This window comes from Colletotrichum jinshuiense, chromosome 1, assembly GCF_051148585.1.
Source record: "Colletotrichum jinshuiense chromosome 1, complete sequence".
Lineage (NCBI taxonomy): Eukaryota > Fungi > Ascomycota > Sordariomycetes > Glomerellales > Glomerellaceae > Colletotrichum > Colletotrichum jinshuiense.
Window position 1 is genome coordinate 3572788 of NC_139302.1, and position 24144 is coordinate 3596931.

The 24144-nt window shown below is 57.1% G+C and overlaps 6 protein-coding genes across 6 annotated transcripts; 4 read left to right on the top strand and 2 right to left on the bottom strand.

Annotated features, from left to right (window-relative positions):
- Window positions 1-472: 472 nt before the first annotated feature.
- On the top strand, window positions 473-3996 carry EsH8_I_000895 (uncharacterized protein; the record flags this gene model as incomplete). Its single annotated transcript, XM_083268308.1, has 4 exons — window positions 473-960; window positions 1019-2677; window positions 2731-2873; window positions 2927-3996. 4 exons carry the CDS (start codon window positions 473-475, stop codon window positions 3994-3996), a joined length of 3360 nt encoding a protein of 1119 aa, XP_083118746.1.
- Window positions 3997-5601: 1605 nt separating this feature from the next.
- On the bottom strand, window positions 5602-7001 carry EsH8_I_000896 (Alpha/Beta hydrolase protein; the record flags this gene model as incomplete). The annotated part of the gene is made up of 4 exons (XM_083268309.1): window positions 5602-5779; window positions 5972-6610; window positions 6689-6732; window positions 6891-7001. 4 exons carry the CDS (start codon window positions 6999-7001, stop codon window positions 5602-5604), a joined length of 972 nt encoding a protein of 323 aa, XP_083118747.1.
- Window positions 7002-11933: 4932 nt separating this feature from the next.
- On the top strand, window positions 11934-13726 carry EsH8_I_000897 (LYAR-type C2HC zinc finger protein; the record flags this gene model as incomplete). The annotated part of the gene is made up of 3 exons (XM_083268310.1): window positions 11934-11954; window positions 12375-12497; window positions 12581-13726. 3 exons carry the CDS (start codon window positions 11934-11936, stop codon window positions 13724-13726), a joined length of 1290 nt encoding a protein of 429 aa, XP_083118748.1.
- Window positions 13727-14591: 865 nt separating this feature from the next.
- Window positions 14592-15791, bottom strand: EsH8_I_000898 (ubiquitin-protein ligase peroxin 10; the record flags this gene model as incomplete). Its single annotated transcript, XM_083268311.1, has 1 exon — window positions 14592-15791. The coding sequence occupies one exon, from the start codon at window positions 15789-15791 to the stop codon at window positions 14592-14594; it is 1200 nt and encodes a 399-aa protein (XP_083118749.1).
- Window positions 15792-16760: 969 nt separating this feature from the next.
- EsH8_I_000899 (glutamine-dependent NAD(+) synthetase) lies at window positions 16761-19833 on the top strand (the record flags this gene model as incomplete). Its single annotated transcript, XM_083268312.1, has 12 exons — window positions 16761-16814; window positions 16912-16989; window positions 17140-17532; window positions 17598-18107; window positions 18163-18235; window positions 18298-18773; window positions 18841-18863; window positions 18918-18931; window positions 19089-19216; window positions 19302-19545; window positions 19599-19646; window positions 19706-19833. The coding sequence occupies 12 exons, from the start codon at window positions 16761-16763 to the stop codon at window positions 19831-19833; spliced, it is 2169 nt and encodes a 722-aa protein (XP_083118750.1).
- Window positions 19834-20737: 904 nt separating this feature from the next.
- On the top strand, window positions 20738-21956 carry EsH8_I_000900 (intradiol ring-cleavage dioxygenase; the record flags this gene model as incomplete). Its single annotated transcript, XM_083268313.1, has 2 exons — window positions 20738-21433; window positions 21501-21956. 2 exons carry the CDS (start codon window positions 20738-20740, stop codon window positions 21954-21956), a joined length of 1152 nt encoding a protein of 383 aa, XP_083118751.1.
- Window positions 21957-24144: the final 2188 nt, after the last annotated feature.

Sequence of the window (24144 nt, forward strand, 5' to 3'; positions counted from 1 at the left end):
GGGACGACTGAGCCTCCGCCCCTGCTGGTGACTCATAGTGAGTGGCCTAGGCGCTCCCGGGGTCCCCTCCTGCTTGTTTTGTCAGCCTTACAGCGGGCACTTGCCACAGCTGCCCATGCCCCTGGGGAAAGTTGTACCTCTTTTTTTTTTCTTCCAAATTTTGGTGGGTCCGCCCCCGTCCGAACAATTAAGTCCGGGCCGCCATCAACCGCCCCCAAAAGGAACTTCACCTCAGTCGCCGTCTCCTTAAAGTCGCCTCTTTAGCCCCGGGATCTCAGTGAATGGGAAGCCTTAGGTCTCTGTTCATTTTATTCCTTTCACGTTCGCCTTGTTTTGCGAGAGCGCGAGACCATTAGTACCTTCTTGCCGCCCCATTCTGGCAGCACCAGTACGAAGACGCTGTATTTCAAAAAGCGCAATCACGATTTCATCAACTCACCAGCACACCACCGCATTGGCGACATATTCGGTCATGTCTGAAGCGGGAGTGGCGCAAGCTCAAACCCAGACGGAGACTCAAGCGAGTTCGTCAAACAGAGGGGCCTCTCTGTCAGGCCGGAGAGGCAGGTCAGGAAGGGGAAGGGGGGACAGAGGCAACGGCCATAGTGGTCGCCGCGGCGGTGGCAGGAATGCTGCCGCTCAACCTCAGTCCCAAAGCCAAGGGCAGCCGGCAATTGCCCAGGAGAACGCCTCAGAAAACCCCCCGCCAGAGTCGGCACCGCCCAACTCGGGAAGACGGGGAAGAGGCCGTGGTGGTAATGGCGGCGGCGGCGGCGGTAGCAGCGGTAGCAGAGGCGGCCGACGAGGAGGTGCCGCGACCCGCGGTGGCCCCGTATCTGGAACCCAGCGGACATTCGGCGGCCGCTTGACGACCAACGCAAACACGGACGAGGCAGATGCGCTTAGTTTGAGTGCGGATGCCCCGGATTTCGTTCCCGGACAACCTGTTGTTCAAAGAGGGTATGTTTATATGGTAACCGCCACGCCGTTAGTTTCGCTGTAGCTGACCAAACTTTAGCAAATCCGCCGCCCCTAAGCAAAAGAAGCCCCAATATCCCTTGGGGCCAAAGTCCGCAGCTGCGGATTTGCCCACGCGGATTCATGAGGACATCAACAATGGCCAGTATGAGTGCGTCATCTGCTCGAGTGAGGTGCTGCGGCCATCCCGAGTTTGGTCGTGTGGATTATGCTGGACGGTGCTGCACTTGTCTTGCGTCAAGAAATGGTTTACGAGCCAGCTCAAGAAGGACGACGACACTCGCTCCTGGCGCTGTCCGGGCTGCAACTCTAGTCTGACGGAGGAGCCGACATCGTACCATTGCTGGTGTGGCAAGGACATCAACCCACGGAATGTTCCCGGTCTACCCCCTCACTCTTGCGGACAGTCCTGTTCGAAGCCCAGAGCGACATGTCCGCACCCCTGCTCTCTCGAATGTCACGCAGGCCCGTGTCCTCCTTGTACTCTGATGGGGCCAACGCAATCCTGCTTCTGCGGCAAGCACGAAGTCACGAAGCGTTGTACCGAGACGGACTACGGTAACGGGTGGAGTTGCAAAGAGATCTGCGGAGACTTACTGCCTTGTGGTGAGCATTTCTGCTCTAGCCCATGCCACCCTGGTTTGTGCGGTAGTTGCGAGATCCCCATGCAGTCAAGGTGTTACTGCGGAAAAGAGCACAAGGAGATTCCATGCGACCGACGAGATGATCTCCAGATGTCATTCAACTACGGACAAGTATCCGATTCGGATCTTGAGGACATTACCGACGACAGCTGGTTCGACGGGTCTTTCGACTGCGGTGCCACCTGTGGAAGGAAATACGACTGCGGTCTCCACGACTGCGAGAAGACTTGCCATCCCCAGGATGAGATGTCGGCGCACTGCCCTTTCTCCCCCGACGTTGTTCTGAACTGCCCCTGCGGCAAGACTCCTTTGGACGAACTTCTCGACCAGCCGAGACAGTCATGTGAGGACAAAATCCCACATTGCAAGAAAATGTGCGGGAAAACGCTGCCATGCGGCCACCAGTGCAGCGACACATGCCATATTGGACCCTGCAACCCTTGCTTCCAGAAGATGGATGTTCCGTGCCGTTGTGGTCGTACAGTGAGCTCTTCCCTATGCCACCAGGGCGACATTGCAACACCGATGTGCATGAGGGTCTGCCAGGCCCAGCTCAACTGCGGTCGTCACAAGTGCGGCGATCATTGCTGTCCTGGAGAGAAGAAGGCCATCGAGCGACAGGCCGCGAAGAGGAAGCACAGGCAGCAGCAGGCCGCGGACGAGGTGGAGGCGGAACACATCTGTCTCCGCGTGTGCGGAAGGACGCTGAGGTGTGGGACTCACCAGTGCTCCCAAATCTGCCACTCCGGACAATGCCCAAGCTGCCTTGAGGCCGTTTTCGAAGAAATCAGCTGCGCATGTGGCAGAACTGTGCTCCAGCCGCCTCAGCCCTGCGGGACTAGACCTCCCGAATGCCGTTTCGACTGTACGAGAGCGCCGCCCTGTGGCCATCCTTCGGTCAAGCACAACTGCCATCCCGACGATGTACCCTGCCCGAAGTGCCCGTTCCTCGTGGAGAAGGCCTGTATCTGCGGCAAGCAGAGAATGAAGAACCGACCGTGTTGGTTGGAAGAGGCCCGCTGCGGTCTTCCATGCGGCAAGAAGCTCAAGTGCGGGTGAGTAAACCTGAGAGGACATGTGGAAGGGACACGCACTGACCAAACAATAGCACACACACTTGCAGAAAGGAGTGCCATCGCCTAGGAGAGTGCGAAGATGCCGATATCCCCGGTTCTCATTGCGCCCAGCCCTGCGGCAAGACGCGCAAGTCCTGCGAGCACTCGTGCCAGGACAACTGCCATGCCCCCTATCGTAAGTCACCTTCCATTTAAAATGGAGCCTGCAGTCCTCTGACTCTCTCATAGCATGCAAGGAAGACCGACCGTGCCAGAGCAAGACTTTCATCACCTGCGACTGCCAACACCGCAAGAAGGAAGTCAAGTGCCTCGCCACAAAGGCCAACCCGACGCCGGAACGAGACACGCTCAAGTGCGACGACGAGTGCCTCCGCCTCCAGCGCAACCAGCGCCTCGCCGCCGCCCTCAACGTCGACCCGGACCACGCCGACGACCACATACCCTACTCTGACACAACCCTCAAGCTCTTCCGCGAACTCTCCACGACCTGGGCCCAGAACCAGGAGCGTGAGTTCCGCGTCTTCGCGTCAGAGCCCTCAGAGAAGCGTCTCCGCTTCAAGCCGATGCCTTCGTTCCAGCGTGCCTTCCTGCACGCCCTCGCCGAAGACTTTGGCTTCGACTCGGAGAGCCAGGACCCGGAGCCGCACCGCCACGTCTCAGTCTTCAAGACGCCGCGCTTCGTGTCGGCGCCGAAGAAGACGCTGGCCCAGTGCGTCAAGATCCGGACTGATGCGGCCAAGTCGGCCGCTACGGCAGCGGCAGCATCCGCAGCCACCGCATCGGCGCCGGAGCCCTTCAACTCCCTCCTCCTCTCCGCCCCGCGCTTCGGCCTGATGATAGACGAAGTAGAGTCCGCCCTCGCCAGCCACCTGAAAACCCACAACGCCCTCTCCTTCACAACCTCCTTCCTCCCCTCGGAGGAGATACTCATCCGCGCCGTCCCCGTGACGTCCTGGGGCACCACCCCCTCCGCCATCGAGTCCTCCCTCGCATCCCTGAAACCCCTTGTCACGCGAACAGTCACCAAGGAAGGCATTGCTGCGTCCGTGATAATGGTGCATGCGGACGCAAACCTTAACGTCCTCCGCCGCGAGGGCGCATCAGCCAGCGGCAGCAGCGGCGGGTGGAACGCCGTCGTCGGACGCGCGGCCGCGCAGCGTAGGACGCTCGCATCCAAGCCCGCTGCCGACTCACGCCCCGCCAGCGGCTTCGTCAGCTTCTCCAAGCTGGCGAGGAAGAAGGTCGTCGAGGACTCTGTCGCCGACGATTGGGAGGCCGCCGCCGACAGCGATGAGTGAGGCGGGTATCTGGAGCTATGGCGACATCAGCGCCTCGGCCAAGGAAGGCGATGTCCCTCGTGCTCACAACAAGGAGAAGCCTGGCCCGCATCGCCCTACTTCTCCACCCCCAATTCTCGTGGCGATTAGGAGGAGGGTGGGGGGCGGAAGTGGATGATAAGAAGTGTATCCCGTGGGAGACGAGGCGCATAGATGGAAACGCCCACGCAACAAACAACAAGCCAGCAGTTTTACGATAAGTTCTACATCAAGGGGACCTGGCAGCCGCGGCTAGTTTCTGAGGCTATCACAAGATCAAGAACCAAATTACATAAAATAAAAAAAGTTAGTTTAAAAATTGAGCAAAAGTAAAATAAAAACAGTCTATACATGCATATGAGCCCAAGCCTTCAAGCCCTGGGGGTTTCAAAAAGCCCAATGGCTTTTAGTGCAGAGAAGCTGAGCAGCGCCATCTCGGGACCCCCCCCCTCTTGACGACGACTCGCTCGCAAGGCCGCCTAACACCACCCCTTCCCCCTCCCCCCACGAATGGCGCCGTGTTCTTGCATGCCCAGTATCATGCAGAAAAAGAAGATTTTTTTCCCATTCTCTCTCTCTGGGGTGTGAAGAAGAAGAAACGGAATTTTTTTCTGTGTAAAAGCAACGACGGCAGCATGCCACGTCAGAAGGCCATCACGGGATTGAATCGAAATGCTGGAGACCCTGTCCTGTCCTGTCCCGTCTTGCCCAACACATTGGTCCTTCTTCCCCCCCCCCCAATTCTTTCCTTTCCGTCCTTTCGAGTCTCCTCCCACCCTCGGAGCCGGCGTCGGTTACCCGGGGGGGCAAGGCAATCCCTGGCATCGAAAAAAAAGATACGCCGTCGTGTCGTGGGCAAAAGTCCACCCGCGACCTCCTTCCCCCCCTCGGGCCCCTCTGTTCGTCTTCTGCACACTTTCGAGTCAGGCGGACGCCCCCCCTCCAGAAGGAAAGGGAAAAAAAAAAGGGTTCACTCGAGCTGAATGGCATTGCTCTTTTCGCGTTTACTTACGGCTCCGCCGTGGGGGAAAGCTGAACCGCGTCTCTGGTAGAGTGTCCGCGCGGCATGGTTACCCCCCTGCTCTGCCAGGACCCTGTCTCTTCCTCCGTCGTAGTTCTCACCCCAGCGCCGTCAACGTACGAATACGGTCCCGCCTGCTTCATAGACATCACGACAAGGTAAGCTCCGGTCGTCGTACTCATTGCTTCATTATTTTAAGTATACTGCGTCTAAGATATGCTGTCGTATGTATCCCGGTCCGTCATGGGGAGCAGGGGAGGGGGTATCATTCTTCCGGGGGCCAAAAAAAGGTAGTAATAGGTAGGTGTAGGTAAGGAAAGAGTGCCCCCCGCCATGTACTGTTTTCCGTCCCGTGCTTCTCTTCCTCAACACGCCGCGATGTCTGTCGGGTCCCTCTCGTTTTTTTGGACCTCAACGGGTCCCGGGCTTCAGTCGTCGCCTAGGGCCGGGCTCCGGCAGTGGAACGGCCTCGAGGCGACCAAAAAGACGGAATTCCGGTCCGCCTCTTCTTCCAGTATCTGGGCCACGTGTTTCTCGAATTGCATTTCGGCCAGCAGATGCTCTTCCTATAGGCGCTGCTTTTCTTCCTTGCTTGTCGCGCCAGTGACATTGGCCAGGAAGTCCGAAATCGCCTCGAAATATCCTTCTTCCAGTACGCTCGAATTGTGGTCGCCTGCGGGCAGAGGTTTCCATATTTTTGTGGGCGCGGTAGACAGCTCGTATAGTTGGCGCATGTGACGTGGTCTGAGACTAGTGTTAGTCTCAAAGGGGCAACTTCTAAGACACGGGGAACCAGGCGGTAAAAAAGCATATCAGACTCTTTTGTCGATAATTCAAATCAAGCACCCCGAAGGGCTCATATTTTGTGGGTGGTGACCTTAGATCATCATATGCGTGGGGGGGACAAGCAGATAAGAAAGGGTGCGCGGCACTTACGGGACAATCTCATCCTGCAGACCAGAAAGGAAGAGGATTGGCACTGAGGTGATGTTTGGGATGACCGCTTCGCTCGGCCATACTTGGTGGCATAGAAGAGTCAAATATTTCGCCGGCGGCAGGACGGAGGGGATGAGCTTGCGCATGGAGAGGAAGGTGTTCTCCAGGATGAGGCCCGCGATATCGCCGTCCTTTTGGTTTTTGGCGACCAATTTGACGCTGACGGCCCCGCCCAGGCTTTGTCCGTAGACAATCAGCTTATGATTGCTCGTCTCTGCGCGAGAGCGGAGGTAGTCTAGGGCGGTCTGCGCGTCTAGGAACAGGCCGGACTCGTCCGGCTCCCCCGTCGATAAGCCGTAGCCGCGATACTCGAGCATGAAAACATTGCAGCCGATAAAGTTTATGAGCATGCGGGCGATTGGCAACCGGTGGCCAATGTTGCCGGCATTGCCGTGGAACATCAAGATGGTGACATTGGAGTTGTTTCCGCCACGTGGGCCGCGGATGTAGAAGGCCGACAGCTTCTCGCCGTCGTTTGTAGGTATGACCAGCTCCTCGAAATCCTTGATGCCAAACTGCGAAGGTCTTGGGACGTCGGTTCGTGAGTTTGGGGGCATATGCGAAGGGTAGATCAGGGCCCTGTGGTGGCGCGAGAGCGTGTTAGCTTGCGGGGGTGGGAAAATTGGCGCGTCACATGGACCTTGGGGGCGAACCTACTTTTGCTTGAAGTAGAGGAGGGTGGTCAAGACAGCTGCGATGCCCTAAGCACGAGAGGACGAGTTAGCCTGGGACACTAGCAAGGCGATTGAGCCACGACCTCGGGCGAAGGCCCAAGAGGAGGGGTAGCAGACAGGAAAGTTGAAATATCGGTGAGAGAAGATGGGCAGTCCGTAGGACGAGGAGGCGGGAATGGCCATACCGTCGAGGCTATGGCTGGTAGCCGCATGTACGCGCCAACAGTACTGAGCATAGAGACGGACTGCTCGAGGTAACTGTTGGATGGCGGCGATGCTGGATTGGGAGAAGACATCGTGGAAGGCTGGCAGGCGGAGGGAAAAGGCGGAGGAAAGATTATATTTCGGACTGCTGCTGGACCGTTCGGCAAGCCCTTGACAGGAATGGGCGTTTGATGGGGAAGGTAAGGCCCGAAGCGAGGAGGCAGAGTCCAGGAGAGAGCGGAGCCTCGCGGAGGCGGTGGAGGTCGACGCTAGCTGGATGCAGGTACCTCGGCGCGCACATTGGACGGGGGCCGGTACCGCGGCGGTGTTAGGGAAGCCAGCATGATGCGATTACGGACCTGGACCTAGACATGGCACGCCTGGCTCTAGCCGACTGAGGCGGACTGCAAACGCACCCGAGCAGGGTCGCGCACGGAGCGGAGTGTCCTGGCCGCCAGGCCCTGGATGTAGGTAGGAAACGGTGGCAGTGGTCCCTGATCGGAACGAACCCGAGGGTATCGGGGAGGATTTCACTCGTTGAGGTGTGCGTTGAGTCCACCGACGTCTTTTGTGGGGTATCATGTTTCGGACCGAGACCACTTCGAGTTGCTGGTGACCTCTGGTGCCAAGTATTTGGGAAGCTGGCTGGGTTGTCAATTGACGGTGGCAGAAGGCGGTTTGTCTTCAACAAGGCCGCATGATGCAGGTCACTGAGGTCAGGAGGGAACGGTGCTGGGACGGGATCTAGCCACCGTGCGGCCGGGAGGGATGGCGGACGGCGGTCCATGGCCCATGGGGGAGGGGGGGGAAGATGGTTGCGATGTTCAGTTTTACACTACATTGGGGGCAGTACAGCAGGTTCCGTATCAAATCGTGTGGGACGATGCCGGGGGGGTCAGGACGTTGAGCGGGGCCTCCTGAGGCTTGTCGATGCAGCAGGTGACCTGATTTGGTGGTTGCCGACAGGACAAGCAAGGGGGTTGAAGGGTTCGCCAGATGGGGTCTGCGGGCGAGGGTAATCAAATGGGAGAGCGAGAAGAACCAAGAGATGCGGTGCGATCGGTAATGATTGTCGGCGATGGGGTCGATGGGGGGGGGCGATGGGGGCGAGCAAACGAAACGAGGCATCGGGCCTGAGGTTGCTCAGATTCCCCGAGCTACCTATGATGTGCCCAAGCATTGCGCTAGCACTGGAAAGTTGGAGAGGAACAACAAAAGCAATGTCACCAAAGCTTATGAGACAGAAGGGAGACGGTTGGTTGGCTGACACGGCCTCGCTGCGACGCGTTGGTGGTCAGCAGTGTGTGGTTAATTACATTTTGTTGACAAAACGCGACGAGCACGAAGCAATAAACGGTCAGTTATTCCGAGATGATCTATGATTCATTGACGGGCATAAGCCTTGGCGGGCGAATGCCCGCTGAGCTCATACGTGAGACATCGAGTGTCGATGAAGGAAGCAAGAGCTCGGAAAAGCCCAGGGGAATCAAATGAGGGCGAATGTCACTGGTGCCGAATGAAGGGCTGCCGTGTGACAGGGAAGGGAACAGTAGAGGCATGGCCGGGTGGGGGAAAACCTGCCTCCCAGAACTGCTAATCTCGGGCCCGTATGTGCGCCGTGGGCTGACCTAGCGGGTACCGGTGATTGGGTCAAGTCAAGCCCGGGACAATATAGGGGAACTTGAAGATGACAATATAGCTTCATGAGACGATGCTGGAGTTGGCGGAAACCATCATCCACCACCATCCACACCGGCGGGGTCGCTCATTCCAGTCGTTACCGGAGCTCCCAGCTACCCGACAGGTACCAAGCAAGACAGGACAAGACACCTTGAGCCATCTACGACATGGGGATGGGGGGGCTAATGGTATTGTCTTGGCTCGGTATGAGCTGCGAATGGTGCTACGCTTGGCTTGGCGTCTATCCAGGTAGTAGCTCGCACAGTTGCACTCGCCCGACGGCACGAAGTCAGGGGCGCGGTGCTGTAAATTCTGTTGCCACCAACTGTCCTAACGAAAAGGATATGCCAAGCCCGGCTGCATTGTGCGACTCGACTTTGGCTTTTCTGGCCCCAGCATACCTATTGTTCCCTGCACAGCAATAGATAGCAAGACTGGGCCCGCAAATCAAGACAACTTAGTGTCGGGCCCCCTTCTCTGCCCATTCGCAATCGCATTTCCTCCTGCATCTGTTTGTCGGCCAGGGACGTCGGGGGGCCAAGGCAGAGGAAGGGAGGGTGTGTGCAGGAAGGAGAACAACGCGAGAGGAATAACGAAGGATTTCAAGCAAGATGCACCCGTTCCGGCAAAGACAAGCAAAGCCACCGGCCCAAGCGACGGGATCAGGAACGCCTTGTCTATTCTGGTTGTTCCCCACGCGGCCGTCAGCTCAGCTCGTCACCAACAAGACCGACTGGCCGCTTGTTCGTCAACTTAGACGCGCGCCTTGCTTGGGGGGGAGGGAGGGGGGACGCTGAAGAGTTGGTCTGCAAATTGGCGAAGCACTGCAACTGGGGGCCGTCATGCAGCCCGCTAATCAGCGTTCCAGAAGACGATGTGACGGCCCCCGATAAATAGCAAAACGAAAGGTTGAGTCCAACACGGGCGGCAGCAGCCGTTCCATCCCTCTGGGACGTCGTCGTCATCCCTTTGATTCGCAGCGGCGTCCAAACGTATAGGGGCAGGGACGGCGTTTGGCCTCTGGCCTGGTCCTGCATGATGCCTGCCCCTCCCCTCCCCGTTTTCCCAGAACAGGAAGCGCGCAAAGGAAGACGAATCCGTACCAAGCCCCCGATCATGGAAGAAGAAGCGGAATTTCGCCCCCAGAATAGAAGCAGAAGCAGTCGTCTTTGATTCTTCTACCCCTGAATTCCCGTTTTCCAGCAAGGGGGGGTCATCCCTCTTCCCGTGAAACCGCGGCAAGGACGGGAATGGGGAAGACAGCCCATCTCCGTCAACGTACCGCCCGAGATCAGCCCCGTCAGGTCGGGTCTAATGCTCCCATGTTGGCAATGTCTTCCTTGTCCGTGCGAAGCCGCGCACTCTCTGGCTAAGGATATCGGCCGAACGGTGATGCATGCCGCAGCCGTACCTAGCCCAAGTGTCTGGGTCAGGGCAGCAGCCAAAGCAGCTAGACGTCCGTCTAGCGAAAATGCGGCGGCTGGATGAGTTTGGGAGCCCACAACTCTAGTGTGGCTCTCTGTCTGCATCTTGCCGTTCCCATGTCCGCTTGGCTTCGCCTTGTGAAGAAACGAGCGAAGCGCCGGGGGGGCAGAGAGGGGCGGTCTGCAGCAGCTGCAAAAAATTGCCCTCCGCGGGTCCATAGCAGCGTGGAATCGGGACCTTACGTACATAGTGTATCCTCCGTACACTGCGCTGGAGAGTTTTGAAGGTAGCTGGCTGGGTAGGTACGTTGTGGTAAGGTAAGGGACTGCGCGAGCGTCTCCACATCGCCCACCGTCCGTCTTCCCGCCGGAGTGAGGCGGACCGATGGGTCCACCCCCACCGTCGCACTTTTTCCGGCAATGATTGGGTAGTTGCATATCATCTGCCGTTGTGCAATCTACCAATCAGGCGGGCGTATCAGCCGGGTTTTGGATTCATTGGGCCACTCGAGACCATTGATTGCTGGTTGATGGCCTTCGTTCCCCTAGGATACCGCCTGTCAACGAAAAAGCAACGGCGTGTGTCTATGAACAACATGTCGAGCTGCCCAACTGAGATGCACTCCAGTCCCCCCCAGTCTGTCTCCATGTCCCCACGCGTGGAAAAAGCAGAGGGGAGCGCGAGGCACGACAGAAGGAGAAAAAAAAAAAATCGTTGCGAAAAGTTTCGGCCGATTCCACTTTGTTTGCATAGAATTTGCAGTGCAGCTTCTTCACCACCTTTGCCTCACTCACCTCTGGTTTTTCTTCCTCGAGGATCAGATCAAGCAGCTCGGCACGCAATCCCTCTCGGACAAGAGCAATCTCATCAAAGTCCAATAATTCTCAGCACGGCCGGCCTTTGGTGTACCTTTGGTTCAAGTCTACACGCCATTGCCCCTCGATTAGACACGCCACCAGCTTCTTTCCCAGGTCACCCGCCTCAACACGCTCACGCTGAACACAGCCCAGCTCAGCCCAGCTCAGCTCAAATCCAGCAGCCAGACGCCTCTTCTGCTCAACTGCTGCTTTTTTGGAACGGCCGCTTCCTCCTCGTCCTTCTGGGGCAGACAAAATTGCGCCGCGTTCCTGCCGCCCTCAGCAGCTTCTCTTTTTTTCCAACACAAACCTGAAGCGCGAAACGCAGCTTCGCACCCCTCCATTCCCCTCCCCCCTGCGAACCACCGCGCCCCCCCTAGGACCCCTCCAAATAAGGGATTCCAACATTGGAGATCTACCGCACACCTGCGTTTTTGAGACGCGAAACCAACACGGAGAGAAGCCCCTGACATCTCGAGCTGAACTTTGGGTTTTGCTTTGCTTTCCCCGAGAGAGTTCACCATCTCATCTCCCTCCCCCCTTCTCATCACCAACCCCCGTTCGTCTGGTCGCCGAGAATCCTCCCTCCCTCACTCGCCCGCCCACTCACTCACTCATACACACTCATACACACACCCACACCCTCCCTTTACCTTTGGGCTGTGTCCATCAACCCGCTAAGGTCGTTCTCACACACCCGCTACCGACTGACAACGTCTCAACTCCGCTTCCAGAGCCCCCGAGACTCTCTTGAGTCGTTTCCCCAATTCTGCCCTGGTCCCTCTCCTACAAGGCACGTCCCGGCTTGCATTGAAGTCCACTTCTCGACGATCCCCCGAGCCCGCCAGCCCGGCCAGTTAGGCGTCGCCCTGAATCTGCATTCTGCAAATCCGCAAACCGACATATACTCCAACGGGGCACTCATCGCCTCCCATATCGCCCTCCCCTTCCCTTCCGTTAAATACCGCGACCCAGTCAAAGCCGTTCTCTGCCCAACGCCCGCGCCCAATAGGATCCTATCGTAAGGACAACACATCATCATACAGCGTCGCTCCCTTCGCCATGGTTTCCTTCTCGTGTGAGGTAAGCAGTCGCCCTCTTTCTTCCTTTTCCACCCCCATCTCCCAGTCTCCCCGTCACCCAGGGTCCCTTTACTTCTCCGTGCCTCCCCCCGTCGGCAGCCGCCCCCCCTCGACGATCCCCATGTCGTCTTATTATAAACTCAGAGGGCCTGACATCACATCACATCCTCACACCACATACCACACACCCACCACACCTTAAGCAAGACACCACATACACACACACACCCCCCTCCGGCACCAGAAACAAACCCCCCTCCACTTCCCCTTGGATGCTGTCTTTAATAGCCACTGTCTCGTCCCGTCCCTCCCTTGCCCTCGCAGACCATACAACACCCCTCTTCATACACTGAGAACCCAATTATCTTCCTCGACTACCTCCTGCGTAACATAACTGACCCGTCCCTTCGCTCGCCCACAGTCGTGTGGTGATGTCTTGACCAAGAAGAAGCTCGATCCCCACAGGAACCGTTGTCGAGGTGCTACCTTTACCTGCATCGATTGTATGGTATACTTCCCTGGCACTGAATATCGATTCCATACCGTGAGTCGCACCAATCCTAATCGACTTGCCGTCTGGTCAACTTGATCATTCTTCGAGCCAGTCTTGTGCTAACTTGAGGGCAGAGTTGTATGAGCGAGGCCCAGAAATACCAAGGAGCGCTTTACAAGGAAAAGAACAACAACAAGAAGAACAAGCCAAACAACAACCAGCATCAGCCGGTTCCCAACCACCAACACGACGCCATGACTCAGCACGCATACGTCGAGGACGTCCCCGACGTCGAGTTCGAGACCTACGCCTACGAGGGCAGCGACAACGGAAACTCGCCCGCCGAACCCCTTCCCGAAGCCCCAACACCACCCTCGGCGGAAGACGGCCATGTCAACGTCTTTGACTTCCTCGATGCGTCTGCGACGCCCAATGCGTCCGCCCTAGGGGCCAAGGAGGCGACCGAGGAGACACAGCTGGTGCGCTACGAGTACGATGCCGGCGCCTACCTGGACGACGATGGTGCGATGGTCGACGAGGACCCCCGCGCTCTCGTGCAGTACGGCACCGGGGCGATCCCCTTGGGCTTCGAGACACCCGCCCCGAAGCACGAGCGGAGAAGAAAGGACGGCAGCGAGAAGAAGGACAAGAAGCGCAAGCGCCTCCACGTCGACACCGATCAGATGATGGTCGACGCCCCTCCCACCTTGGCGCACTCCGGCCTCACGGGCGGTCTGAACCGCATGATGCGACCCGTCTTCCCTCCTTCGCCCGACTACTCGGGAGGTGACGTCGCCACCCCCGCCAGCCCGCTCAAGAAGAGCAAGCACTCGAAGAAGAAGGAGAGCAGCATCGGCAACAACCTCCTCGGTCTGCTGAGCATGAACGGCACCAAGACCAAGACCAAGAAGCGCAAGGTTTCTTCGTCCACCAAGAAGCACGCCACCACCTCCCACCGTCACCGGTCCGACGGCGAGAAGGCCACCAAGCTGATCGAGTACCGCCCCGGCTCCCGCGACAGCAAAAAGGGCGAGGATGGCGACGACGAGGGCAACCAGATGGTCGTGTTCCGCCCGCGCGCCGACCTCTTCCTGTCCTTCATCAACAAGGGCCCGGAGAGCGAGCGCGGCTGCAGCATGAACAAGGCCCTCAAGCGCTTCCACCGCGAGCGCAGCTCCTCCGATGACAGTCTCGGCAAGCTCTCCGAGGAGAAGGAGCTCTGGCGCTCGCTGCGCATGAGACGCAACGAGCAAGGCGAAATTGTACTCTTCACCGCCTGATTATGTTGTAAACAAGCCGCTGTTTTCACTAGCGAGGCGAAGAGGCAGTCTTCGTCATGATCCGACGGGGGCAACCGGGGTAAACTCATAAAGGACATGGAGTTTGAGCGTTTCGTGCTGTTTTGTTGTTTTTTTCCCATGCTAGTGTTTGAACGCACTCTGGCACATGATACCTACATGATGGATTAGAGCCATCGAGCCCGGGGGTTGGGAACGGGCCACGGGAGACATCGGAGGACGGGGTCGTCGCGTTCGGATCTTGGGGTTTTCGTCGACACAATATCCTTTTTTATTTTTTCTGCCATTCCGATTCCGAAGCAACCGCCTCTATCCACGTCCACATGCTCCTAGCTGGTCTTCGAGCTTCCCCGAGCCATATGGCGTGGTGCGAGGTGGTGGGAATCGTCTCCTTTTCTTCGCTGTGCTGTGGATTGGGTAGGAAGGTTGAACGGCACTCATCTCTCGTTGCATTTCTTGCTACATGTCCGGAGGGCTCTGGTCAACAGAGTGGTAATTAGGGGGGGAGGAAAGAGAGGATCACTTTTCTTTATGTGTGCCTCTGTTCCATGGTATATATCTTTTGTTTCATACAAATTCGATCGACATCTTTTTTTCCCCCATCGTTCGTTCAGAAACTCCAGCCCTGTGCCGCCCTCCCCCAAACTTTCATAGACTCCCTCGGTATACAAATGCTACCACAACCCCCCTCCCCACTCTACCTGTTCGATAGTAGACGAATGATTATCATAAACATGCATGTATTATGTACAACTCTCAGAGAAGATGAAAAAGAAAGAAAACAAGAAACCCTCAAGTTTGCTACGCCATGTGAAATGCTCGCCCAAACAAACCAAAATCAACCCCCCTATGCGACCCGCAGCGGCAGGATGTGCTGCACCAGGGCCTCGCGCCTGCAGAGCGGACACTCGGGCTTCTCCCGCACCCAGTCCCCGATGCAGGTCCAGCAGAAGACGTGGCCGCACTGCGTCGCCGAGGGGTCCTTGAGCTCCTCGAGGCAGAGCGTGCACTTGCGCTGCGCGGCGCCCGAGATGTAGGCCATGACCTTGTCGTCGCTGAGGTCGAACCTCGCGTCGGCGCCGCCCGAGCCGTCCGCGAGGACGGGCGTGTGCGTGACGGCGGCGATGTCGACGCGGCTCGCGCCCCCCGCGCCGGGGCCGCCGCCGCCGGGCGTACCCGTCTCGGACAGGAGGACGGCCGTGTTGGCGGCGTAGGCGTTGGCGTCGAGGGACACGTCGAGGTGGCCGGCGGCCGAGCTCGCGCGGTCCCGGGCGGTCCTCGCGGCGGATGCCTGCGTGGACAGGTCGGAGATGGTGGAGCGGATGTGCAGGTAGGACTGCACGGCCAGCTGGGCGACCAGCAGGACGCCGAGGACCTCGTAGCCCGCGCGGTCGGGGGTGTCGGGGACGCGGCGGGTGAAGACGTAGCGCAGGCCCAGGGCGCGCTTGGCCAGCTCGTAGTAGGTGCCGGTGAAGTAGAAGACGGCGAGGGTGGCGGCGTGGAGGGGCGCGGCGGAGGTTATGGAGGGGAGGTTCGCGAGGAGGTAGGCGGAGAGGGCGTTGCGGGTGGTGCCGGTTTTGGGACTCGAGAGAGAGGATTCGAGGAGGGCGCGGAGGCGGGCGCGGACCGAGGGGAGGAGGCGGCCGAGGAGGTAGGGGAGGAGGACCGAGGTCGCGATGTAGGATGCGCGGCGGGGGAGGGTCGGCAGGGCGCCGGCGGGGTCGTCGCCGTCGGGGGAGGAGCCGACGTGGAGCTGGACGAGGTCGCAGTACTCCTCGCCGAGCGTGCGGTTCCCGGGGAGGGTCGTGAGGCCGAGGTACAGGGTGTCGGCGAGGAGGCGGTGGAGGGGCGTCGAAGAGTGGGCGGAGCGGGCGCCGAAGAGGAGGCGGTGGAGGGAGTTTAGGGTGTTTGAGAGGTGGCCCTTGTAGTAGGCGTCCTTCTGGTGGGCGCGGATTATGTCGGGGGCGGAGGCGAAGGGATAGGGCGAGGAGGGGAGCGTCGAGGATGAGGGCCGTGGTGACGGCGGCGGTGCTGATTCGGATGCCATTTTGGCGGGTTGCGCATCGCGCGCGGGACGTATGGCGGCGGTGTCGGGTCGAGTCGGCTCCAGGGGGGAGTAGCGACCTCGATTGGTGTATTGCGCGCGAGTTTGCAGATGATGCGGACCGGTGGAATTGTGTTGGATTCGGGTTGGAGAAAGGTCGCACGTCGAGAAGTTGGGGTATTGAAAGTTGAGATGTTTGGTTGTTGGCGGCTGGAGCTTTGGGCCGAGGCGCTTTGGAGTGTCCAGTGCCGGGGGTCACTTAGGAGCTTGGCCGGCAAATGTCAGCAGCATGTGTGGTGGCCCGGCGCCGAAGGGCCGGGGGGGTGTAGCGGGGGTTGTGCAGGGGGGGCTGCGAGGGTGATTGAGTACGTACCGCGCACTTAAATCTGTTCAAGACATTACGATGTTGCCTAGATGTTGTTCAAAGTTGATCAATTGCATCTAACGCTCTTGTTTTCTCTATTTATGATAAATATTTTGGGCTGCTCAATTGTGTACTTTAGTCGTGCCTCAATACGTGACGATAAAGATGACAATCTGGACCAGTTGATAGGCAGTGTTAGACCATGTTAGAGCCGTCTCTTATCATGGCTTGGGGCACTAACATCCGATAGCGCACGAGGGGTACAACAACGCCTACTGTTTTTCGCACTTGTAGCTCCTCTACCTTGCCCGAGACTTCTCCGAGTTGACGGGAGGTTCTCAAAGTCTTTGCGTTTCTCTTCCGCACGTTGGTAGCGGTAGATAGACACCAACGCCCAACAGAGTGGTTCACATCCTCGGGAGTTTTTGACAACCCCGATGTCTGGATGACTCATCTGCCCGTCACCCGCAACGCAAGCTTATCGTCACTCTACGGAAGAGTATCCGAGCCGGCGGTTTCAAAGGTGCGTTGCCGCAGAAAGTCCCTCGTCAACTTTTCCCTCAGTTGTTCTAACTCGGCACTGAAATCAAGACTAGCCAGCCTTCAACATGGGTCATCTCATCACGGTCGCGACTTGTTCGCTGAACCAGTGGGCCTTGGACGTGAGTTTGCAACTCTAGTGCGATTGCGCTTTGCGCCGAGATCCCTCTCAACCCCTCTTGTGTCCGCAAGTAACAACTGCTGACCTGCACGGCTAAGTGGGAAGGAAACGCTGCCCGCATCATTGAGAGTATCCAAAAGGCTAAAGAAGCAGGAGCACGATTGCGTGTTGGCCCTGTGAGTATTCCAAACATCCTCAAGCTCGGGTTTGCAACTGCACTCATTGCAGCCTGAGGGCAACCTTCGCTGGAAGACCCAGCATCCCCCAGACTCACAGACAGGGAATGATTCTGGGTCGAGGTTGAGTTCCGCTGACTCCAAGGCTAGGAATTGGAGATTTGCGGCTATGGATGTCTCGACCATCTCCTCGAGCAGGATCTGTACCTGCACTGCTTCGAGATGCTTCGCCGTATCCTGCTCGATGAGAGCTGCCACGACATTCTCCTCGACATTGGCATGCCGGTGCAGCACCGCAACCAGCGCTTCAACTGCCGTGTTCTTTGCCTCAACGGCAAGATCCTCATGATCAGGCCCAAGATGTGGCTCGCCAACGACGGCAACTACCGCGAGATGCGCCACTTCACCCCCTGGATGCACCCGAGACAGACGGAGCAGTACCACCTCCCGCGGATTCTGCAGGAAATTCAGGGCTCGACCCACGTCATATTCGGAGATGCTGTCGTCTCGACGCCTGACACCTGCTTCGGCGCGGAGACTTGTGTGAGTTGCCAGAGAATGCGGTGCCCTTCTGTGCGAACCTTGGGCCGAAGCTAAACCATTGGCAGGAAGAGCTCTTCACTCCCAATGCTCCCCATATCGCAATGAGTCTCGACGGCGTAGAAATCATCACCAACTCCAGCGGCTCGCACTTTACCCTGCAGAAGCTTGACACCCGTCTCAAGCTCATCACGGAGGCCACCCGCAAGTGCGGAGGCGTCTACTTGTACGCCAACCAACAAGGCTGCGACGGCGACAGACTGTACTACGACGGCTCCGCCATGATTTTGGTCAACGGAGAAGTTGTTGCGCAGGGGTCCCAGTTCAGCCTGAACGACGTCGAGGTCATCACCGCTACTGTGGACCTGGAAGAAGTGAGGGCCTACCGCTCCGCCATTTCCCGCGGGTTCCAGGCTGCGCGGTCCGACGCCAAGTACGAGAGGATTCAGACGCCGTTTGAGCTCAGCCCCGAGGACGAAGATGCCGATATTGAGAAGATACCCTCGCCCCCCATTAAGCCAAAGTTCTACTCTGTCGAGGAGGAGATTGCTCTATGTGCCGGCTGCTACCTCTGGGATGTAAGTGCGATGAGATGTTGATTTCTCCTTCTGAGCTGATGTTCCCCGCCCCTAGTACCTTCGACGGTCTGGAACTGCTGGCTACTTGGTGCCCCTAAGTGGAGGAATCGACTCTTGTGCAACCGCAAGTATGTCCTTGTTCCCCGCCATGCTCCCTGGATTCTTCTCGTCGTCGCTAACGCAGCAAAAGCAATCGTCTTCTCCATGTGCCGCATTGTCATTAAAGCCATCGAGGAGGGCAACGCCCAGGTAATCGAGGACGTGAAGCGCCTCGCCAAGTACGACGGCGAGGGCGTCCTCCCCAAAACGGCCCAGGCCCTCTGCAACCAGATCTTTTCGACAATCTACATGGGCATGAAAACGCAGAGCTCTCGTGAGACGCGCCAGCGCGCCAAGGACCTCGCCGAGGCTATTGGAAGCTACCACATCAACCTCGACATCGACGACGTTTACAACGCCCAGAAGAGCCTGGCCGTCAGTGCCCTCAACTTCGAGCCTAGGTTCAAGGTCGAGGGCGGCACGCAGCAGGAGAACCTGACGCTGCAGTGCATCCAGGCCAGAATCCGCATGGTTACGGCGTACGAGTTCGGGCAGCTTCTTCCTACCGCTCGCGGCAGACCTGGCGGCGGAGGCTTGCTCGTCTTGGGCAGTGCCAATGTTGGAGAGGTTAGTTGACCACACTCGGCCTTGGGCAAATGCCTCTATACTGTTTCCGCAATACTGACTTTGACAGTCCCTGAGAGGCTACTTTACCAAGTAAGTGATGCTAATTGGACGAGACTGAAATGCCCCATGCTGACCCAAGTGCAGATATGATTGTTCCAGTAAGTCTCAGGCTCCATGTTTGGTCACATCCCGCTGCCCGCCTCCTTATGATTTCCGAGGACCACATATAACCACCGGGATCATGATAACATGACGAATGCATCTGCCCTAGGCGATTTATTTTCGAGTGCAATGTAGATCTGACCGAGTCACTAGGCGCGGATATCAACCCCATTGGCTCCATCGACAAGGCCGACCTCAAGCGCTTCATCGCCTGGGCCGAGAAAGACTTCAACATCCCCTGCCTCCACGACTTCCTCACCGCAGTCCCAACCGCCGAACTTGTGCGTTACTCCCCCTGGGCCCCACTTACACGCAAGCCTCCGGACTTTGAAAAGCAAAGCAGCCCACTGACGTGACGGTGTATAGGAACCCATTTCGGAGACCTACGTGCAGAGCGACGAGGTGGACATGGGAATGACCTACCAGGAGCTGACAATCATGGGCCGCCTCCGCAAGGTCAACAAGCTGGGCCCGTACGGAATGTTCCAGCGTCTCGTCCATGAATGGAGTGCGGACCGCAAGCGTGGACCCGAGGACGACGCTCCTGCGTATGAGCCAAGCCAGACGGCGGACAAGGTCAAGAAGTTCTTCCACTTCTACGCCATCAACAGTGAGTCCCTTGGTATCCACACAACTGCCGCGAAGGTCTAACTAGGAGACAAGGGCACAAGATGACGACGCTTACGCCTGCACTTCACTGCAACGACTACTGTACAACTGCAACCCTCCCCTCTTTGGACTACTGACATCCCGGCTGACTGTTATACTAGCACCCGACGACAATAGATTTGACCTGCGCCCCTTCCTGTACCCTCCGTTCTGGAAGAGCTGGAGCTTCAAGAAGATTGACGCGGAGCTTGAGAAGATCGAGAAGCGAAGGACGAAGACCAAGGCGTAGAGTGCTAGAGGCCTCGCGCTCCACAGAGCTAGATAGAAGGAAATTCCAACAAAGAAGGACGTCGGTCTATAAGAATTGTCCGAGCTCCGTGCTGCGGAATTTCTGAATGTTACTAGTACGGCTAGTACGCGCGTATGTGTAAAGCTTCCTCTCATTCGCTCTGTGATACTCTCTAAAGGCTCCCACATCCCGCTTCCGCAGTCTAGCCTACCCACTTCCCCACCGTGCCCGTAAGCAAGGACCAGCATGTATGATTTCAAAGCTTGCTTTCTTTCAGATCCAATCGCGATTTTTGAGTGAGTCTGCTCCCGTGGCCAATCAGTGATTCTTTGATGGTAATACCACGGTGTGGGGGTGGTCCCGGTATACAGTTGCTGAATCCACGGGATGGCACCCTTGTGAAGCCTGCACTCCAAAGGAGGATCCCCGTTTCGTTTATGCTAACCCAACTAATAATGTTGGGTGATTGGTTTCATGCCGTCAAACAGGCAAGGTCTGTGGCAGATCTGGCAGAGAGAGCATTGGCGTAAGCTGCCGAACGCATGGCCAGCTGCGCAGCCGAAAGTCTCTCTTGATGTGGCGGCGTTCATCCAGACCATGAACAATCCCCACCCTTGTGTGGGTGAACACCAAGAGGGTAAAGGGGGGACGATCTTGGTGACGACGACAGATGACGATTATTTTGACAATTGTGAGGCGCAGAGAACGCCTTCAGAGCGAAGTGATGAGAAAGGGGGAGAGGCCCTCGATCATGAGATACACATATAAAGATGCTGAATCGGCCTCGGGAAGACACGACAAACTCATAACCAAGCCCAAGAAGAAGAAGCAAACGAACACTCACTTAAACCATACTTTCTCCTATTATATCAACCTCACTTACAAACACCGCTCTTTTGAATAGATGAAAAGCATCATGCACCCTTCCGTGCTCCTCGCCCTGACCTCCGCCCTCCTGGGCAGCGCCCACCCGGGCCACCACGAGGAAACTCACCCGAACGTCCTGGCAGCCCGCCACGCGCACCACGGTCTCGCCCGCCGAGGCCTCGAGGCCTGCAAGAACACAAAGGTCTACCGCGACCTCCAAGCCCGAGCCATGGTCCGCCGCGCAGACGCCATCGACTACCACCGCGCCCTCCGGAAGCACAAGCGCGCCGTCGACAGCGCCGGCACGGGGCACAACCAGACATCCTCGCGCGTCGGCATCGACGTCTCCACGCCGTCCGCCGACATCTTTGGCTCCAACCACACCTGCATTCTCAACCCGGAGGGCGAGATCGGCCCCTTCTGGGTCAAGGGCGAGTACGTCCGCTCCGACCTCCGCGACGACGAGGTCGGCGTCGACGTCGTTCTCGACGGCCAGTTCATTGACGTCGAGACCTGCGAGCCCATCACGGACCTGTACTGGGACCTGTGGAACTGCAACTCCACGGGCGTCTACTCTGGCGTCCAGGAGTCTTCCAACGGCAACGGGGACGACGCATCCAACCTGAACAGGACGGCCCTGCGCGGCGTCCAGAAGACCGACGCCGACGGCGTCGTGCAATTCCAGACCATCTTCCCTGGCCACTACGGCGGCAGGACCAACCACCACCACATGGTAAGCATAACCCCCTTTTCCGTAGTCCCACCATCTGGCGCACAATACTAAGCCCAGACTCCTCCAGGTTGCCTTCCTTGACGCCACCGTCCTGCCCAATAACACCCTCTCGTCCTCCCACGCCGCGCACGTCGGCCAGCTCTTCTGGGACCAGGACCTCGTCGAGGCCGTCGAGGCCACCTACCCGTACAACACCAACACGATCGAGCAGACGCTCAACGCTGACGACCACGTCGTCTCGGACGAGCTGGGCAGCAACGCCGACTCGGACCCCTTCTTCCAGTACGCGTACCTCGGCGACTCGGTCGAGGACGGCCTGTTCGGCTGGATTACCATCGCCATCAACCGCACCGCGTCGTACGACACCAGCTACAGCTTCGAGCTTACCGAGAGCGGCGGCGTTGCGGTTGAGAACTCGGCGGGTGGCGGCGTCGACGGCGCCCCTAGCGGCGGCATTCCCAGCGGTGTTGCTCCCAGCGGTGCGCCGACTGGTTCGGCCGCTCCGTCATCTGCCGCCGCCTGAAGGACAAAATCGGCCTCTGCGATGGATATTGGCAAATGATTGTGCTTCTTTGGGCTATGTATGACCAAGGATATGTTGTCAACTACCGCCATTCACTTTTGTGTCTTTCTTTTTGTAGAGATGCGTCCGTCCGGGACGAAAATATCACACTCTGCAAGTTTAAAACAACAGCATCTAAATTCAATATGAATTTCGATATATGTCGCTGCATGAAGTATGGAAACGAATGTCAAAGTGAATAAAAATAGTCCTTCTTAGATGTGCATTGGGGAGTCGATGGTACGGTAATAGTGATTACTATCAGAACGTAAGAGTCGACATCGTCCAAAGGAGCGATAACACAGTAAAAAGCTCAACCTTACATCGTCCTTTTATTTCATTCGACCAAGTTATCATGTTGAGTGACCCATACCACTGTCGAGACGGCGAATCCACAGTCCAACCAACTAACAACACCCGGAGAACCAACACACTCCTGCTCGGTCACAACCGCCCACAAAATAGCCATGGCCGAGGCCACCAAAAAAGTTTTGATAGTTTCTGAATGAAAGGTATTAGTGAAGGGCTTATCCCAAGATCCCTCCATGGGAAACCCTGACATCTCGACTAGTGGTCCATGAACAAGTGGCCTAAGGAAGAGAAGTACAATTCCAGGTTCCTTTTCCTCTATGTAACGCTCTTCAACAGATGATCTACTTCTTTATTGCACATATTCTCACATGAAGAGGATGATGGGTACAAGACGCTTGGCCTTTGGTGCCTGCGAACTTTAGCGGCGCCCTTGAGGCTGTGTGCATGGCACTCACACGCGCGTCCTCTATTAGTCCTGCGAGGAGGTCAACATTTTTCTCGTCAATGTCTTTACGGATCTACAAAACAAGAAATACCATGGTTGTTCTAGCGTATGAGTGTTAGTCTGCTCCTTTAACAAATTGGTATTGCTTGTGCTGGCATGGGTACGTAAGCTACTGTGTCGTTGGCCGCAAGCCCGATATTCCAGCCCGCGCTTAGCTGGGCGACATTACCCATTCATTGAGTAGATCAAGCGCCACAAAACACATGTACATGGTTTCCGGATACGATGAAAGCTAGGTGCTGGGTAAGACCTAGCAGTTAGTTGAATCAAGTTACAAGAAAACCGACCATCTTACGAATTGTAAATTGAAGCTAAGAAAGACTTGCGTCGACCATCTACCAGCGATAGCAATGATTTCTCATCGCGAGTCCTAGCCATGTCTGTATGCTTCGTGCGTGGAATGCAACCGCCGATGGCACTCAATTGAGTCCGATTCTTCGACTTGCTAGAATTTTTTTCTTTTTGAATTCCCCCCGATGTAATATCACAAAGTCTCGACTTCAAGGACCTTATGTGGACGCTGCAGTATCCTGGTAATGGAGTCTCAACTGCACTCGTACCCTGCCAGGAGTAATGCACTACGCATATGGTGAGCAAACAGCCGTAGGTGATGCTATGTAGATCTCACTCATGGCCTGTCGTCTTTGGCATGAATATCATACAGCCAGTGGAACTAAGATGAGCGGTGAACGGAACGTCCCAGCCAGTGTCTCAAATTTTTCCCGGCTCAAGAGGGGGAATGGGTTCACCTCATCACTTGGCATCTTCCCATGGTGGAGATCTAAGGTGAAATCCTTATTTCAACTGCCAAAAAATAAGCAGGCAGGCGGCACGGCTTTCTTTTTCTGGGAGAAAAGTGCGTGGCAGTAAGGTGGAACAAGGCCAATGGCTACCATCCTTGGCGAGGCCAGGCAGATAAATTGAGTGCATGCAGTTGGATCAGCGGGGGGGGCTGAGGCGGCACGATGTTGGACGAGAAGCGCGCCAAGGTCTGCCGCGCCGCATAACTTTTGGACTTTGTACAACAAGCAAGCGCAGTCTCCACGGAGGTAGGCAGCCACCCGCCGATTTTTACCCTAGAAGGACGGAGGACGGGGATGAGGTCAATTGCCTCGGTAGCAAAATCCCCCGGAAACACTGCTGACTTGGCAACAAGGGAAAGCTTAAAGGGGGGAGGTCATTTCAAGCATTCGTAAAAGAGGAGAAGATGAGTGAGCCTAGAACAAATATTGGATTGGGAGATGAGAAACAACAGGACCCCGGCTTACCTAACCCAATCTGCCAGGTGCAGTTGCCTAAACCAGGCCCCCGGGGCTCAATCTGCCCTGGAGT